The sequence below is a fragment of the Amphiprion ocellaris genome, chromosome 18 (genome assembly GCF_022539595.1).
Source record: "Amphiprion ocellaris isolate individual 3 ecotype Okinawa chromosome 18, ASM2253959v1, whole genome shotgun sequence".
NCBI classification, from domain to species: Eukaryota; Metazoa; Chordata; class Actinopteri; family Pomacentridae; genus Amphiprion; species Amphiprion ocellaris.
This window is the reverse complement of record NC_072783.1, coordinates 16546011-16563918: the sequence shown is the minus strand read 5'-3', so window position 1 is coordinate 16563918 and position 17908 is coordinate 16546011. Positions and strand designations below refer to the sequence as shown.

At 38.9% G+C, this 17908-nt stretch overlaps 1 protein-coding gene across 2 annotated transcripts in view; it reads left to right on the top strand.

Moving 5' to 3' along the window:
- The first annotated feature begins 3625 nt into the window (after positions 1-3625).
- tmem94 (transmembrane protein 94) overlaps positions 3626-17908 on the top strand; it is a 39370-nt gene continuing 25087 nt past the window's right edge. For both annotated transcript variants that reach the window (XM_023289040.3, XM_023289031.3), the window contains exons 1-7: positions 3626-3757; positions 5389-5777; positions 13076-13195; positions 14112-14239; positions 14754-14890; positions 15973-16178; positions 16964-17115. In XM_023289040.3, coding sequence (XP_023144808.2) covers positions 5754-5777; positions 13076-13195; positions 14112-14239; positions 14754-14890; positions 15973-16178; positions 16964-17115 — 767 coding nt within the window. In that variant the 5' untranslated portion in view covers positions 3626-3757; positions 5389-5753. The remainder of the gene's footprint in view (positions 3758-5388; positions 5778-13075; positions 13196-14111; positions 14240-14753; positions 14891-15972; positions 16179-16963; positions 17116-17908) is intronic.

The window sequence follows — 17908 nt, the reverse complement described above, 5'->3', positions numbered from 1 at the left end:
TTTTTCTCAGATTAGTAATTGAGTAATGTTAGATGAAAAAAAATTTAAAAATCAGGGATTGATGCTTCGCTCAAAGCCAAATATTGTGACACAGTTGTCCTTTGAGACACTCCCTGAGAGCATCCCGTTGCAGAAAGCTGAATGTGCTCTCATCTAAAACCTCACCTACTGCTCTGTGGAGAGCTCAAAGTAAGAGAACTATGATTGTTTCAAAATGTGATGCTCGACTGTTAAGTTTCAGTGACTTTAAACAAAATCCAGATGCGCTACCCAGTGAAGCTCTCTGAAAACTGATGAATAATCACAGCTGAATGTAAAAGAGGAGTCTCTGTCGTGAACGCTGTTGTCTGATAACTTCACACTCAGATAACGTCTCATCTTTGTCATCATAGTGTTCCCACCATTAGAGCTGTGGAACCCGAAAACATTTGTCATGCATCACAGTCAGTCCCACTTTCTTTGCAATGACAGTAATTATTGTGTATTGTAATCATAGCAACAAACCTGAATCCTCTTGACAGACACGTTTTTGGTGTTATCACAAATAATTGGTAACAGACAAATAAAATAAAACAAAATAAACAGATTAAAATAAAAGCCAGACTGATGATGGGAAGAGAAGAGTATGGAGAAGGGAAGGAACTGCTCAAGATCCAAAGCAAACCACCTCATCAGTGAAGCGTTGTGGTAATGTAATGGTCGCGTGTATGGCTGCCAATGGAACTGGTTCTCTTATATTTACTGATGATGTGATGAATTCTGAAGTGTTTCAGGCAATATTATCTGCTCATATTCAGTCAACAGCCTCAGAGCTCATTGGATGTTACTTCACGGTGCAGATAGACAATGACCTGAAGCACACTGCGAAAGAGTTTTTTAAGGCAAAGAAGTGGAATGTTGTGCAATGGCCAAGTCAATCACCTGACCTGTATCCAACTGAGCCGCATTTCACGTGCTGAAAAAACTGAAGAGAACATGTTCCCAAGAACAAGCAGGAACTGAAGACGGCAGCAGTAGAGGCCTGGCAGAGCATCACCAGAGATGAAACCCAGTGTCTGGAGATGTTTATGGGTTCCAGACTTCAGGCTGTCATTGACTGCAAAGGATTTACAACCAAATATTAAAAGTGACAATTTGATTTATGATTATGGTGGTTTGTGTAATTACTTTTGCTCCCTTCAAAAAGCGGAAGGCACATATAAAATGTGTTGTAATTCCTACTCTGTTCACCTGATATGGATGTAATTAGCCTCAAATTAAAGCTGAAAGTCTGCACTTAAAGCACATCTTAGTTGCTTCATTTCACATCCATTGTGGTGGTGTACAGAGCAAAAATGCTGAAAATTGTATCAATGTCCAGATATTTATGGACCTATACTCTACATGGAATATTAGGATCAGCAACCTTTAAAAAAAAAAAAAATCAATAAATGCAGTGGAGTAAAAGTTATAATATTTCCCTCTGAAGTGTAGTGGAGTAGAAATCAAAATACCATAAAATGAAAATACCCAAGAACAATATAAGCATTTTAAAGTACAGTACTTTGTGATTTTAATTTTTTAAAAGTTTTACCACTGTAAATAGAGCTGCGAGTCATCACTGAAGTTAAAAACTAAGCAGCATGGTTTTAACAGTGGAATTATTTCCCTCAACCGAGATTAAGTTAATCATGGCAAGTATTCAAAGCGTCTCATTTTTGACACTAATTCATTCTTAGAGGCTGTCATTTGTAGTGCTGCATTAAAATAAAGGATGGATTAACATCCAGGCATTTTGGTAGAACAGGAACTACACTGCAGCTCACAAGCAGTTGATAGTTGCTTTAATGTTTGTTGACATCAGTATATATAGACTCAGTATACAGTATATACAGTACCAGTCAAAAATTTGGACACGCCGTCTCATTCAGTGGTTTTTAGTTATTTTTATTATTTTCTACATTGTAAATTAATACTGAAGACATCAAATATATGAAAGAACACATCAGGAATTATGTTGTAAACAAAAAGTGTTGAATCAGAATATGTTTTATCTTTTAGATTCTTTAAAGTGACCTTTTGCTTTGACAACAGCTTTGCACACTCTTGGTATTCTCTCGATAAGCTTCATGAGGTAGTCACTGAAATGGTTTTCCAACAGTATCGAAGGAGTTCCCAGAGGTGCTGAGCACTTGTTGGCTGCTGTGCCTTCATTCTGTGGTTGAACTTCTCCCAAACCACGTCGACTGGGTTTAGGTCAGGTGACTGCTGGCGGCCAGGTCATCTGATGCAGCACTCCATCACTCTCCTTCTTGGTCAAATAGCCCTTACACACAAACACATAATTCAAATATTTAAATGTGATTTGCTATAAGGTGGGGATAAACCAGGGTACAGACTTAATTCTCCCATTAGTTGGTGCACAGATATGTCCATATCTCTTGGCACACGATTCACCCAGTCTCCAGGAGCCGCACCCTGAAAAAAAGAACCCTCCCTGCAACCTCTTCTCACTCTCTACTGGTCAGTTCTATTCCTTTGTTAGCTGTGATGCAGCTACAGGAGGTATCTCAATAGGGAGGATTATTATGGTTTGAAGCCTTAAACAGCCCTGAGAAAGCAGGCCCAGGGAAATTAATTATTACCTTAAAAGGAAATGGGGAACCATTATATATTTAACCCTTCAGAACTTGGGGTTAATGCTTGGATCCATATCACTCCCTTAAAGACATCAAGCACAGCTCAAGCATTAATTGCGCAATAAATGCTATTAATATCAATACTGTAATACTCATATGTGATATCAATTTCAGTATTCAGCTAGCAGTGCCTTTGTAAGATAATATGTCTAAACAGAAAACAAAAACCAAAAAGGACAGCAGGAGACAGCACAAACTGGATAAACAGTCACTGCAAAGCATGAACAATAAGAACACAATTTAATGATTAAATTAATGATTAAACATACTCAAAGCGGAATAAAACACATTTTGATAAACATCCATTAAAACCGCATCCCTTGCACCATAAAACTGTGTGGCCACACTGCAACATTCAAAAACAACTACTAAAAAAAGACACACCTTAACTTTTGTGGCCCAGCTACCCTTTAAATTAAATATCTTACAGGCATCTTACCATAAATCACAGCTGAAGCCTCGTGTCTCTCTGGCAGCATTTCCCAACCCAACTGATTCACTTTATTGTGGAAGACCACCAGGTGCCACTGGTTACACTGGTTACACCATAGACTGTATTACACTAATTTTACCCCTGTATAAAAATGGCATCACAAGATTTTGGATTTGTTTTTCTTTGTATTCTGTATATTGTTAATTGTAAAATGTGTCATGTCAACACTGATATCAACAGGCTAAGAATAACGTAGGAGCCACCGCACCTCGCCATAGTAACAGTTGAATTAAAGCTAATGTTATTTGATGCTGAGATGTTATTGTTGGAATATGTGGTAGAATTTCTTAGTGACTTTGAGAATCATGAATTTTCAGCAGCTCTCTATTACAGGTTTCAAGCTTCCTATTTTAAAATAGAACCTAAAAAATAATAGAAATATATATAGTTTTGCCCACTCTCGGCTAGCCAATCAGAGAAGAGAGTACTGCAGCGCCGTCCAATTACGACACAGTTTTCCTTCCTCTGAGCAGAACGTTCCCCAACATGGCTGCTGCAGAGCAGTAAAGGCTCGGAAGTCCATCTGTATTTCAGAGAAAAACATATTTTGAAAAGGATATCAGCAGCGACTTGAAGAAAACGAAAGGTGAGTTCTTACAGACTAATGATGTGCATCACCCGGGTGTGTTATAGCGAATATATCATCACTGTAAGTGTAGTTCGGTCAGAGCCTCTCCTCTGTTAGCATCTGGCTTTGAAGGAAGGAATTGAGGATGTGTAGCCGTGATGCCAGGCTTTCTGCAAGGAGGGAACGATCGAAACTTTAATTAAAACTCAGGGTTTGTCAGCCGTGGTATCATCCACTCATAATCCACATGGTTTGCGATATGTCGTCAACAATGATATGTTTTAAAGAAACGTGTGTTTTGACCTTCCGTGGTTCCCTCATTCTCCAGAAAAGGTAATTAGTGGGCAGTGGGGGAAGCAATTGTATTCTTAAGTGTTGAACTGTGTTTTCAGCAGTGCTGTTGTTAAAGCCGAACCATAAATATTAAGAATCTATTCTATTCAGCAACTAAATCCTGTATCATTACTTCCAGTGTGTTGTCAGCGGAGAACACTTCATACATTTATGGAGCCGAGACCTGACATTCGTCTTGACGTCAAATATACTGTCGAAATTTAAGTTTCTACATTTTATTTCAGTCTTTCACCTTAGATTTTATTTCTATATCCTACGAATATCGGATAAAATCCACCAAAAGTCTGGCTGCCAAGTATGAGCTCCTTATTTAATTCGTAGCAACGTGTAGGTGTACTAATCAGGACTAGGAGCAGCAGGGCTAAATGTGTTGCCAGGTCTGTCATCACCTGCTTTGGCATTGCCCAATTACTGGAAAATTTATATTCTGGGTAATGTGACAGTTAAGACTTGGATAATAAGCTTTCTAATCAGAAACTTGTGCCAGGAGTAGATTAAAGAAGATTTATCAGTGACAAACACAATCCGCAGAGCTGGATGATGTTTCATGGTAGACATTGAGCACCTAACTAGACCTGACTTTTTAAAACCTTAATTAGGCCATTTTTCACAGAACTTACTGTTACCTTACTTTGACATATAACAGTAGGAAAAGCAGAATTTTAGGTATTAATGTAATGATACTTGAGTTCTATTTAGCTGCTTCAGTTTGAGGGTCCTGGTAGTGTTCATGGTGGCTCATTGCTACGACTGTTGCGTTAATAGAAAAGAACTGACATTGTTGTTATTATTATTAAAGAGAAATCCTTGTACAATTTCAGACTGAGAGTAGTTTCTCCTAAATGCACAGTCAATTTTGTGTGCCTGTGATATATTTGCATACATCCTGTTTTACTTCCATGCGTTGCCTATGCTATTGGAGGTTTTTAGGTTTGATTTATTGTATCTTGGAAACTTCATAGTCAGTCAACCCTCTCACCCTTCAGTCTGTTTGCCTCTTTTCTCCTCTGTTTGGCTGAGCACTGTCCACTCTTTGTCAATGGAGACTGCTGACTCTGGAGTTCAGAGGGTTTTTTTGTGCCAGAGGAAGCTGCTTATGTGGTCAGAGTGAGTGGTGCCAGTAGATCCTGGGTTTCGGTTGGCTTTTCAGTAAAGCTATTTTGCTAATTTTGTGTGCTCTCACTGTGCGCAAAAAAGTGACAATATTGAAGCAAACTGTAAATGTGAACGATGTGGATGTCATTCCATTGAAACTTGATTATTAATTGGTTTGTGTAATTTGTCATTGTCCACAGACTTCTACATGAATGTTATGAAGAGGGCCACTGTGCTGCAACTAGTCAACAATCAATCGTCGCAAAAATAAAAAAAAACATATTCCAGAGTCCCCTGCCTCTCTCTGCTGGTCACTGCTGGTTTCAACGTGCTTCCTGTCACACTGGCAGAAGAGGTAGGGCAGCAGGTGTTGCCAGGTGGAGGACGAAGACTGCACCCTCCTGCCATCTCCAACTCCCTCCTTCCATATCTGAGCCACCTCACCTGCAGCTTCCACGGGTGGAGGATTGAGAACCATCCAGCCAGGACCCTCAAGTGTGACAGGGCTCTGCCAGGTGGCGTTGGCTGGTTGATGAGCGGAGCATGTTGAGTGGTTGTGGTTGCCATGGAGCTGCAGGATAAGAAGCAGGTGAGTTAGGTTGCTTCGCTCAGCATTTGCCTATGCTACTTAAATGTCCCTGTGGTGGTGGCAGTGGTTGTTTACTGAGCAGATGGGGCACCTAGGATTTAGACTGAACTAAGGGTAGTGTTTAGCTGTGTTGTAACGTCTCCTGGCACAGGTTTATGATTTTCAAAAGTCTGTTTGTGATACTCTACAAGGGACAAATTTACAAGTAGATGGTTTTTAAACAGAAAAACTTTCTTCTGTTAAATGTTGATAAAATCTTTGTGTGTCAATCGCAAAAAGCCAATTTAGAGCGTAGGAGACAAGAGACAGCTTGTCTAAAACTTTCAATACATGCAGATTAGCATAAGACTGCAAACGGATCAGGCAACTGGGTACTGGTGCAAGTCCACTACTTTAATTAAGAAGAAAAGCACTCAGAGCGCAGTACTCTGCCAAGGCTGCTCAGACATATCATTTCCAATGACTGAAATCTTGCAAAAATTTGTGGCAGAGATCACAGCACTATAGAATGTGGCCATTTAATACAGATGTACCCTCAAACAAAATGACCTGAGTACACGCATGTGTTATGCATGTGTATGTATATACGGATACCAAATCGCGTGACCTAAATATGTAGCAGGAATTGATAGAACTCAATCAATTGTTCCTTCTATCATTTCTGATGGATAAGTCCGCAGCGGTGAATTTGTAGTAGGACCGCAATCATGTAATCGTCAGCAGACAGTTGACGTAGTGTTCACTTCTTGTCATAGTTACAGTGACGCCATGCTACTATCTCAGTGATACAGAAATCTTTATCAAATCTGTAGATCCAGACTATAAGCTGCATCACTGCCAAAATCTAATCAATTAGCCCTTCTGTCATTGCTGTCTTTCTCTGAAAATTTCATCCAAATCCATTAGTCTGCTTTTGAGTCATGTTGCGAACAGACAGACAGACAAACAGACAAACGTACGCCGATCGTCACATAACTCCGCCATTCCTTGGTGGAGTAATTATCATCTTCAGGTCCCAAGGTTGAAAGTTAATGAAGAGTGCAAATGATTCCACCCACTGAGGAACGCTACTGCTGAGAGTTAGCGTATTTGATCTTCTCTAAATGTAAAAATGAAACAAGGATCTTAGGCGAACATTTTCCTGTGATCAGCTGAAGAAGAGATGGCCGCCACTTGTCTGATGTAAGGCCCACAGTGCCACCATTGTCCACAACATGAAAGACTAAAATTAAAAAGACTGGGTTTTTAGGACACAGGTAAGCTCTTTGGATGTAGCATAAAGAAATGAGATCAGCAATCAGACAGTTTGACATAAGAGAAAAACATTTAACATAAAGAAGTTAATTGGCATTTATTGCAGGTGCCATCTTGTATCTGCAGCCTTATTTGGCCCTAACATTTGTGACATGGATTCTATGTATTATCAGCTGGACCAGGCTGAGGCCGGGCTAAAGATGAGGTGGAGCTCACCTTACTTTACCAGCAGTGGTTACATACTTACAAAACAGCTCCATTTATAGGTGGCCTGTTTATTATTGCACTACTCTTAGGTCCTCTCTGGTATAGCACCAAACTACTATACCTCATGTACCGCCTTCTGAGATATAAAAGCATATTTAAATCATTGTTTGTTTTTGTGCTGACAAGGCAAGAGCTGCGGTGTGACCAATGATTGGTGAGAAATCTGATGATCCCAGTTTGGTGTATGATCTGCTCTTCATAAGAATTGTACAGTTTGCGTTTATGTAATTATTTTATTTTGAAATAATTACTAGTACTGCTCCATATGGAATACGAATCACCACTTTAGCTCAAAACATTAAGAATAAAATCAGAGTGAAAAGAGGATGCAGAGATAACAACATGCACCACTGATCAGTTCAATTGTGATTCAGGTTGTGGATTGTCATTATATTTTTTTGGCTAGATTGGTCACCCCAATGATTGGTGCTGTCTGTCTGCCTGTTGTCTGCATGTTTATGCAAAAACTACCTTGCCAAATTTCATTAAACTTGGTGGAGACTCAGAGCATGAGAAAAGGAAGACTCCAATAAATATTATTGATTTATGTGGTTTTTTTTTTATTTTTTTATAGGGACAGATACTGTATACATGATAAACTGAAATTAGGTATCCAATGCAAGTATCAGAATGTTTGTAAGGAATGTTCACTTCCAAACCGCCACCTAGAATGACTTTTTTGATATTGAGCTATATGATAAATAATAATCTCATACTAAACATTTTTTAAGCACCACATGTTGTGGATGACATTTACCTTGGCAGTATTGGCCTCTAATTTATGTAATCTAGTAAATATGTGTACTGTGCCTTTATGTACAGTAAGAACTTAGAATACACAATAGTAAAAATAGTTAATATCATCCAACAATATGACAGAGCAACACCAATATCGTGTGTCTAATTTTTCCCAGAGAGCCCAACATCATTTTAAAGAAAGCTGCCCATATTTGGTTATTGTAAAAACGAGACTCATCAGTTTTCTGAAAACTCTTCTTCTCTGCACACTAACAAAAGCATTATTATGAATGAAAGTTTCTTAGCCTAGTTCTAAAGTAAAGAATGCATATGTTTTGTTGCACTTAAATCAGTCACTAATTTCAACAAGTTCCTTATTTACAGTCTTTTCTCTTACGTAAGGGTCTTTCTATGCAGAAGATTTTGCACATCAAAAGTGACCAATGTAGGTAATTGTCAAAAAGGTAGAACTACAGTTTGTTGTACAGGTAACTAGTAAACAAGCTCAATGCAGTCATTTTGATTTGTTTGTGAGAATGTTTTTTGAAGAAGATTTGGGGTTTTCACTCTTGATAATGCAGTATACTTGAATGTCCCTGCTGTCGGTGGTGTGCTGGCGAACGTTAGCAGATTACAAACTGCTGTGAACACTAAAAATCTTCAGTATGCGATTGCATGTGTTTATGAGAAGACATATCATGGATGGACCCTATCCTGAAATTCTGCAGTGCTGAAAATGTATTCACATCCCCTAAAGACGAGAACAGAGTAAAATTGTTATGTAGGGAAAGCCTCTGGATTTTAAAAACTCAACACTGCAAGTACTGTAATTATCCACAGTGATGCATGCAGTAAATTATTAGAATCAGCAGTAGCAAAGACAGATTTTTAAAGCTATGTACACTATCTGTATTTTTTATTCTTTCATATGAGCTCCATACAATCCCAGAAAAAAAAAAAATTGCTCAATTCTCCACGAAGGGTCAAAAGATTAAACCTCTCCAGTTAAACATAGATGTGTAAGGGAGGCATTTCACAACCGGTCACCTCTACGTCAACATAACATGCGTAGAAATAGAAACGTGGCTGACCTGTTGCTCAACTAGCTCAAACCAGAACTTTCTACCTTGTCTATCTCAGTGTTCCCACCCATGTGCTGTCTTCTCTTATGCAATCATTAACTCATTACAATACAGTTAGACACAAGGAGCAGATTAGAGTAGATTAGAATAGAGTAGACCTTTGATTTTATACATTTCAGTTGCATGATGTGGTGAGTCCCTGCTTGTTTTCATGCTTTGATAATTATTTAATACACTGTGAACACATTAGTAAGAAAAGCGTAAAGAATATACTGTCTTAATAAAGTCACCACCACAGGATGTGTGAGCCTTCAAATGGTTCTTGTTCACTGTCCTGGAGACAAAACTCTATTTGAACGACCCACTGTATGCTTAATGTTCTTGTCTTACATTAGGGATGCCACAGTGCCAGAAGTTTTCCAGTCAGTACAAGTGCTACTGAATTTCCATAATTCTCGATACAAATCAATTCGAAATATGCACTCAACAACATTGTGTTTTGACATACTAAACTTTAATGATAGTAGTTGCTAACATTCTGAGCAGCACCCAACTTATTTTCTGAGCTGTCACTATGTATGTTGTGTACGTTGTGAAGCCTTTCTACAACAGATGCAGATCACAAGCAATAACAGCAGTGACGTTTAGGGATGTAAGCAATGTGATGTGTTAATCTTAAGTCAACAAAATTGTGACAATGTTTGCATGTTAGCTTTTAGTTGTCCCTGATTATGTCAATGCCACATATACAAACAAATGTGTTTTGTTTTTTTTCTTGCTCACAAGCATGAATAGACCTGTTGATGCACCTGCACTTTGTGACACCATTGCCCATGCTGTTGTTGTTCAGCATCTGCAGTGTTGACTGCATGCTAGTACCCAACGTAACCAACCTAACGTAAACTGAATAACATGAATTTGAGTGCTTCGAAAAAAAAATAGATAAAATTTCATTTGAATTTCAGTAACACCAGGTGATAATTCAGTGCTATTGTTTTGACAGCTGCATGCATGATGAGTCAGAAGTATTGATTTCAAACAATTGTAATTAAATACTAACAACTGAATTATGTTTTCTAGCGCAGTGCATTGCACTAGATATCAAATTGAGATTTTTTGAATGTATTTAACATACATTATATGTACCGGAATAAAACTGTTAATAACAAATGCGGTCTTACCACACGGTTTTCCCAGAATCTGTTCAGGAGTTCTGTTTTGCATTACACAATTTTAGGACTCATCTATGAAGGCCTCACGTATATCTAAATGCTTATCGATGTACCAATGATGTGAGTGTGATTAAGGTTTCAGCCATTTGGCTCCATTATTTCTTTTGTTTCTGCCATTTATCTGTGTGGCTACTCTATGCATCTGTCCATTGCTGTAAAAAAATATGCAAAGTCGGCAAGAGTGGGAGAACAAGCCGAACCAGGTTGGCATTGTTTGTCACATCAACAGAGCCCCTTTTCTCTCCCGACTGTCTGGCCTCTTTTAACCCATATATCCCATGCCAACCCCCACCTCCCAACCTCTGAAGTGGTGGTTGTGTTGCTTAGTGTCCCAGCCAGCTGCTGAACTGGTTTGAACTGAGTGAGGCACAGACCATGCCAGAGAGACAGCCAGACTCTGTATTTGAATTAAAGTCCAGCTGGCAGCGTGCACTGAAGCTGGGCTCTGTTGTCTGCAGCTCAGTGACGAGGGAAATTTGGGTGAGGTTTTGCAGCATCACCAGCTCTCTTCTCACTGTAGACATAAGCAGGCAGTCGCTTCAGCCAGTATTTTATTTTCATCCTCACTCTAAAATATAATCATTCTCGTCGGTAGACATCACCCTTGCAGCCTAACAGCAGTGTTACAGATTTTAGAGAAGCAGAGCTGGGCCATCATGGTGTTGAAGATGAGAGAAGGGCTCTTTCTCAGGAAGAGGGGTGGTGTAAGTTGTCTCTTGCTTTTTTCTCGCAGTTTGTAGCAGAATGCATTCTCCTCAGTGAATGTAACCAGACTGTTGTCTGTTGTTATTCAAGTATTCTGTAGTTAAACCAAACCTTTTGGTATCAGTAGTAGTGTTAGCACATTGCCGTAATGCTCTTAATTTGTTGGGAGGCATCCAAGGTTAAGCCTGATCTCTCCCAGTTGATGGACATGCTCTGCTTTACTAAGGCTGCTCAGCTCCTTGTATCTCTGCTTGTTTACGTTTGTCTGGAGGATTTTTGTTGAGGCTTTGTTACTCTGGGAAATGGGAAGATATTTATAGCTTGGCTGCGTGGGATTTAGAGCCTGAAAGCTGAACCCAGTGTGTACATGTGTGTGTGTGAATTTTCATATTTGTGTATGTGTTCCCTGTTCGTGTTTGCGCAGACCTTTGAGACACACACATCCTTACAGTGACGGGAAGTATGGGAAAAGATTGCTTTCCCTCATGGCTCATTTTCCCTTTTCTTTCTATTATAACGCATTCATTTTGTCCTACGTAGCAGTTTTGTTCATGTGTGGACTAAGCCTGTATAATATGGTGAGAAGATAATGTGTGATACATTGAAGGCAGCTAATGCTCAAACATTGACTTGATTACTCAGTTAACAAGAAATTAATATCAGTGTTGGTAATTGTTTACATGTTTAAGTAATTTATGAAGGAAAAAGGATAAACATTCTCAGGTTCCAGCTTTAGAGAGTCACTGTTGGCTGCATTTGGCTGTTGTCATTAGGTGTCGGCGATTTAGATTTAAAAGTACACTGTAGTGGCTGTGTCCTCTACTTAGCACTGCTGGTTTTTGATGGTGGCTATACAAGAGTGCACTCAACTGAAAATAAACAAATGGATTCTTCGTGAGAGTCGAAATAATCCCAGTTCTTTATTATTGCTCTACACACGTAACTTAAACTTAGTCATAAACAAAGTAATAAAACACAAAGAAAGTCGAGCACAGTCGAAAACTGTCTGCCTATGCCTGTTTCTATACGCAACACCTGAACCAAATCATACCATCAACTAAAAACCCTAATTTTGACCCCGGGCCGTCAGCCTCAGGTAAAAGAAATACAGCCCCCTGGAGTCTTGGGTGGGCAATTGCAAAAACAAGAACGAAATGAAATACGGCTCCTACAGTACACTACCAGTCATATGTTTGGACACACCTTCTCATTCAATGTTTTTTCTTTATTTTTACTACTTTCTGTATTGTAGATATGTACTGAAGACATCAAAACCATGAATGGAATGATATGGAATTATGCAGCAAACAAACAATTGTGAAATAAGTCTAAACATGTTTTATATTTTAGATTCTTCAAAGTAGCCACCCTTTGCTTTGATTACTGCTTTGCACACTCTGGATGAGCTCCATGTGGTAGTCACCTCTGAAATGGTTTTCACTTCACAGGTGTGCCTTGTCAAGGTTAATTTGTGGAATTTCTTGCTTTCTTAATGGGGTTAAGGAAAAGGAAGCAACCGGAACAGATTTGTTTGGGCTAAGAAACACAAGGAATAGACATTCGAACGGTGACAATCTGTACTTTGGTCTGATGAGTCCAAATTTGAGGTCTTTGGTTCCACCCGCCGTGTCTTTATGCGACGCAGGAGAGGTGAATGGATGGTCTCTACATGCATGGTTGCCATTGTGAAGCATGGAGGAGGAAGTGTGATGGTGTGGAGGTGCTTTGCTGGTGACACTGAGGATATAATATAAAAAAAGCACATTGTTAAACACCTGCGCTTTTTATGCTTTGATATACATAAATACATCTTGTGAAAAATGTCTACACAAATACAGCTCTCAGTTGTGAAAAGGTGGTTTGTGTTAATGGGTTCTTTTGTAGAACAGTAAAAGTTATATGGAAGTGATAATTGTAAATCTTACAATTGATTGCCAAACCGCAAACTGTTCAGCCATCTGTCTTTTTAGGGTTAAGAGTCAACCGGAGTTTGACATAGTTGTTGTATGTGTTGTTGCAGGAGGAGAATGCTGTGCCTCTGGGCCTTTCCACTGGCCAGGCTCTGGTGAAACTACGGGATCAGCTCAGTAGCCTGCTGGAGCAGCACCAGAGGACTTCCCGCAGACGAGCCTCAGTGCCAGTACGCACCAACATCTACACATGCAATTTCATATTAGTGGTCTTCAACTTGGAACTATTCACTAAGCTGTAGAAGATAATTCCCCATTATGTTTTTCCCCTTAATGTGGCTATTGTGTCAGTGGGTCGTGTTATAAGTCATGTTATATTTGTACTCCAACCTCTGTTATTGAGGTCAGAAATGAAGAATTGCACAAAAAAAATCTGGGAACAGCATCTATCAGCCGAATGGAGATCCTAAATGCAGTTAGAAAAATGGTCATTCCAGGTGGATAATTTCTGTGTTTACTGTCAATCAGACCTACAAAATAAACATTTTAAAAGATATGTGCAAAAAGCATGTTTTATGGCGGAGGCTACTAGAGCTGCGGCTGACCCTAGACGATGGCGCTCTCTCATTCCAACCACACTGGCATTTACTTATGCTACGTGACTTTAGACAGAGAGAGATGTGTTGTTCACATGCTTTTTTTTGGGCAAGTCCTTGTTTCAACTCAGCCTCTTCAACAGAGGTGGTGTTAGCATGACCCATAGAGCCACAATAATAATAAGACAAACACCATGTTGAAATAAATGAGAATTATCCTTCAATCTTCACCCAGACCTAAAAATAATATTTATTATATTTTATTATATTTCTACCTAACCCTAAACCCATTTCCTAAACCTGAATTAACAAAGTGGGAAGTGTTACAGTAGGTTTTGTCATTGTGAGATCCCCATGAACATGTGTAGTTCTCATATAGATAAAAACACAAGGCACATGTACGTGTATATACACAGACATGGCTTTCATCACGTCCAGAAATAGAAAAACCATTGTCATTGCATCATTTATTACATAAGTCTGTCACATGTTTAATGTGTGCCATACCACATTGCAGTTGTTGGGCTTATGTTTTGCTGTTTTGGTATAGGAACAGTGGGTGAGTAGCTTCCTTTACCATGGCAACCGTCACTCCTGTCTCCATTGGCCGGGAGCTGCACTCACTCTGCTGGTGGTGCTAGGACTCTTCTGTTGCCATGGCAGCCAGCCAAAGGGCAGGTAGGTGGCCTGTTTTTAGGTACTATCATGTGTAAAGCTACACTATCCATTTTAATGTAAAATCATGTGGGGAAGCTCGTTACATCTAAAAGTAATTTAAAACATGTTTTGACTCTTTTAACGCTATATTATTTTTTACTACATAACTCCATATGTGTTCATTCATAGTTTTGATGCCTTCAGTGAGAATCTGCAATGTAAACAGTCATGAAAATAAAGGAAAACCATTAAATGAGAAGGTGTGTCCAAACTTTTGACTGATCGTGTATTTTTAATTGGTTGAACTGAGAACTGCAATTTATGAGTTATTAATAAATCATTAACATTGCTAATAATACCTAAGCAACTTATGCTGACCAAAGCATTGAATGTGGGATAGTTTCTCAAAGGACACCAGTTACACTTCCCTTTTTTTTTCTTTTTTTCCAATAAAACCAGCAATACAAGTCTAGCAGTATAGACTAATTCCTGTTTTTCACCTTGATTTGTTGTTGTTCCCTTTTCGACTCCACAGTTCTGGTATAGAGCTGATGAACGCTGCAGCTCTCCTTCTCCTCTTCCTGCTGAATCTGCTGCTGGTTGGACGTCAGGAAAGGCTGAAGAGAAGCGAGATGGTGCGTCGTCTCAAAAGCATCATCACTCAACTCAGTGGTGAGTCTGGCTTTTTCACTCACCACTGGAAATACAGAACACTTATGAAATTTGTACGCCCTGTGACTGATCAACATCCACAGTGAAATGTCAGGGGGACATGGATTAATATCTGTTTGTTCGTCCTCATAAAAGTCCACAAATTCGGCATCATGCATCCACAGTTCACTAAAATAAAAAGGAACTATTGGTTAACAAACATTGATCATGGGCTAGGTAGTGTCCCAGTACTCTTACTGGTACCGCTGATTATTTGATTTTGAGTTCCAGTATGTCTTTTCAGTACTTTTTTTAATTGCTTTTGTACTGCTATAAAGATGTCTGCATATCTTTTAATAATACATTTTTTTATCTTTGAAAGTATGCGTTAGGATTTTACTGCTTCTACTGTAACAAAAACTGTTTCTAGATACTGCTTTTTGGTCTTTTTGAAAGATGTGCAAGAAAAAAGATACTCTGTTCTTAATTTTTGTCTTTCACATCTTTCAAAAAAGATCAAAAATGTAGTATGCTTTGCTTATGATTTCCTAAATGCTGAAGTCTGTCTATTTGCAATGATAATTAATCTCACTACTTTATGAACAATAAAATAGAAATATTGTGACAGCTTTACTTAACTGGCAATATGTGGTACCCAACCACAGCCCATTATTAATATTCTGTTCAACCTATTTGGTAGCTGATTTCTAACTGTGTGTTCCACGTTAGTGACTGTAAAATTCAATGTAGGAATCTCCAGTGGTAGTAGGGTTAATCAAAGCGTTTTAAACTGGCATCAGTGAGGCTATGTTGATGCCAACTTTATACACCAGCTTCCAAACATGCTGCATCACTCTGTTTAAACTCTTCATGCTCACTGTGGCACAAGTAGCATTGCTATACTGTGTCTAACACAGATCCGTTCAAAAAAGGGGATCCATCATTTCTCTTAAAAGTACAAAGCTTGTTCTTCGCGACCAGCTTTAGAAGAATATTGCTTTTTTTGTGTTGGTTACTTGTTTACCATCACCATATTTATGGTAGTCATCCTCCCCAGTCCCTTCCTCTAACTGCTTCTTCACTTTCTGTATGCATCATCCCAGACTACTTGTCAGGGTGTGTGGGTGAAGTGCGGTGGCCTTCCTCTCTTTACCCTGACCTGTACACACCTTCGTCCCCTTCATGGTCCCTTCATTGGACCTATCGTGACTCTCAGCTGCTTAACCTGCCTGTTAGCCTTCTGGTGGAAGGAGATATCATTGCTCTGAGACCTGGCCAAGAGGCGTTTGCATCACTAAGAGGTATTAAGGTGAGTCTGTGTGTAGCTGGAACACTGTATGATGCACTATAATAATGTCTTTTGGGACATAACTTTATTATATAAGAAACAGAAGTTATTTGTCGAAGATATTAATTTGTGTAAGATATCATTGTACAATTGTACAGCAGCAGGACAATAACATAAATATCGAGAGTATCAGTTATTGCTTATTTTATCTGTTATTATGCTGTTTGTGATACTGAACATCATGCTCAACATATGTCTTTGTTATTTAAAGCTTGTACTTTGCTAATTAACAAACAGAAAAGCCTTACTGTATTTGATAAACCTTTTTTCAATGACTTTACAGTAGATAGTGATTATTCACCTACAGCCAGATGCAGCTTAACTTAAGCTGAAGATGTCAGTGTCAAATACATATATTTAGTTGACTTTACCATGTCATTGCTTGGAGCTAAAGAATTTATAAACTAATTGACAACAACATGTGCAATACACATTGCTTCTGCCTTTTAATCAAGCGTTTGAAGTTAGATAGCAGTGCTACTGCAATAAATAATAAACAGTGAAGCTTTCTTGACTGTACAGTTAAGTGGATTCCTAACAGCACATACTTCTTTTAATCAATCTCTTGATTAAAAACAGTATCAGTGGTATAACCAGCAAGTTGGTAAACCATGACCATCCTGTCTAAACACTCTGCTGCTGTCAACAATGTGTGTCCAGTTCTAATCAACTGCTCCTGCACAGCCCGTACTAAATACTAAATTTGCTTGACTGCTTATCTGTGTTTGATCTTTTTCTCACCTCAGGATGATGAGCACATTGTTTTGGAACCAGGAGATTTATTCCCTCCATTCTCTCCTCCTCCTTCCCCACGGGCCAATGAGAAGAGAGGACCCCAAAGCCCTCAGCAACACCGTCTCTTCAGAGTGGTCCGGACTCCAGTACTAGACGCTGTCAGGTAGGTAACTTGATCATGTTAGATCCTGGTGAGTCTTTCTGAAACAAAATTTCTGACTTTTTCAGTATCTTCAAACATCATACACATTTATTTAAAATATAATGTATAGGTGTGCAGATTTTCTAAAATGGCTGTTAGTGGGTTATATACGCATTCTAAGACTTTTTTTTTCATATTTTTAGGTCATTTTATTTTTAATTTTTTTTGAAGATGTTGATATTTTATATAAACTGTTGATAATAGTATTATAGTGTGCAGTATTGTTCAAGGTGTACAGTACCTTTTTGTATTGTCTTAGTCAAGCCTGTTAGCTTACTGGGGTGTGTGTAAACACTTAATGAGCACTACATTAGGTTACACTACATTAGGTCCATCGATTGTCATTGTCATTGTCATGGATGGTACAAACTGCTGCTGGAATAAGCCATTAAAAGATGGTAAACTATGACCATAAAAGGATTCATATGGTCAGAAACCATTTTCAGACAGGCTGTGGCATTCAAACCATGATTGACGTCATTAAGTGGCACAGAGTGTGCCAAGAAAACATTCCTTAGCTCATCTAACAACCAGAAACCTGGAACTAGGACACAAAGCAAGTCGGGTCCATAGGTTCATGCTGTTGAAATGATGAATCAGACGAGGCTACATTTTTCTTTCTGCGACTGTCCAAAGTCATTGAGATCACATTTTTCATCATTCTAAAATTTAAACTGAACATTAACTGAAGCTCCTGGCCTGTATCTGTAGGATTTTGTGCGTTGTACAGCTGCCATATGATTGGCTAATAGCA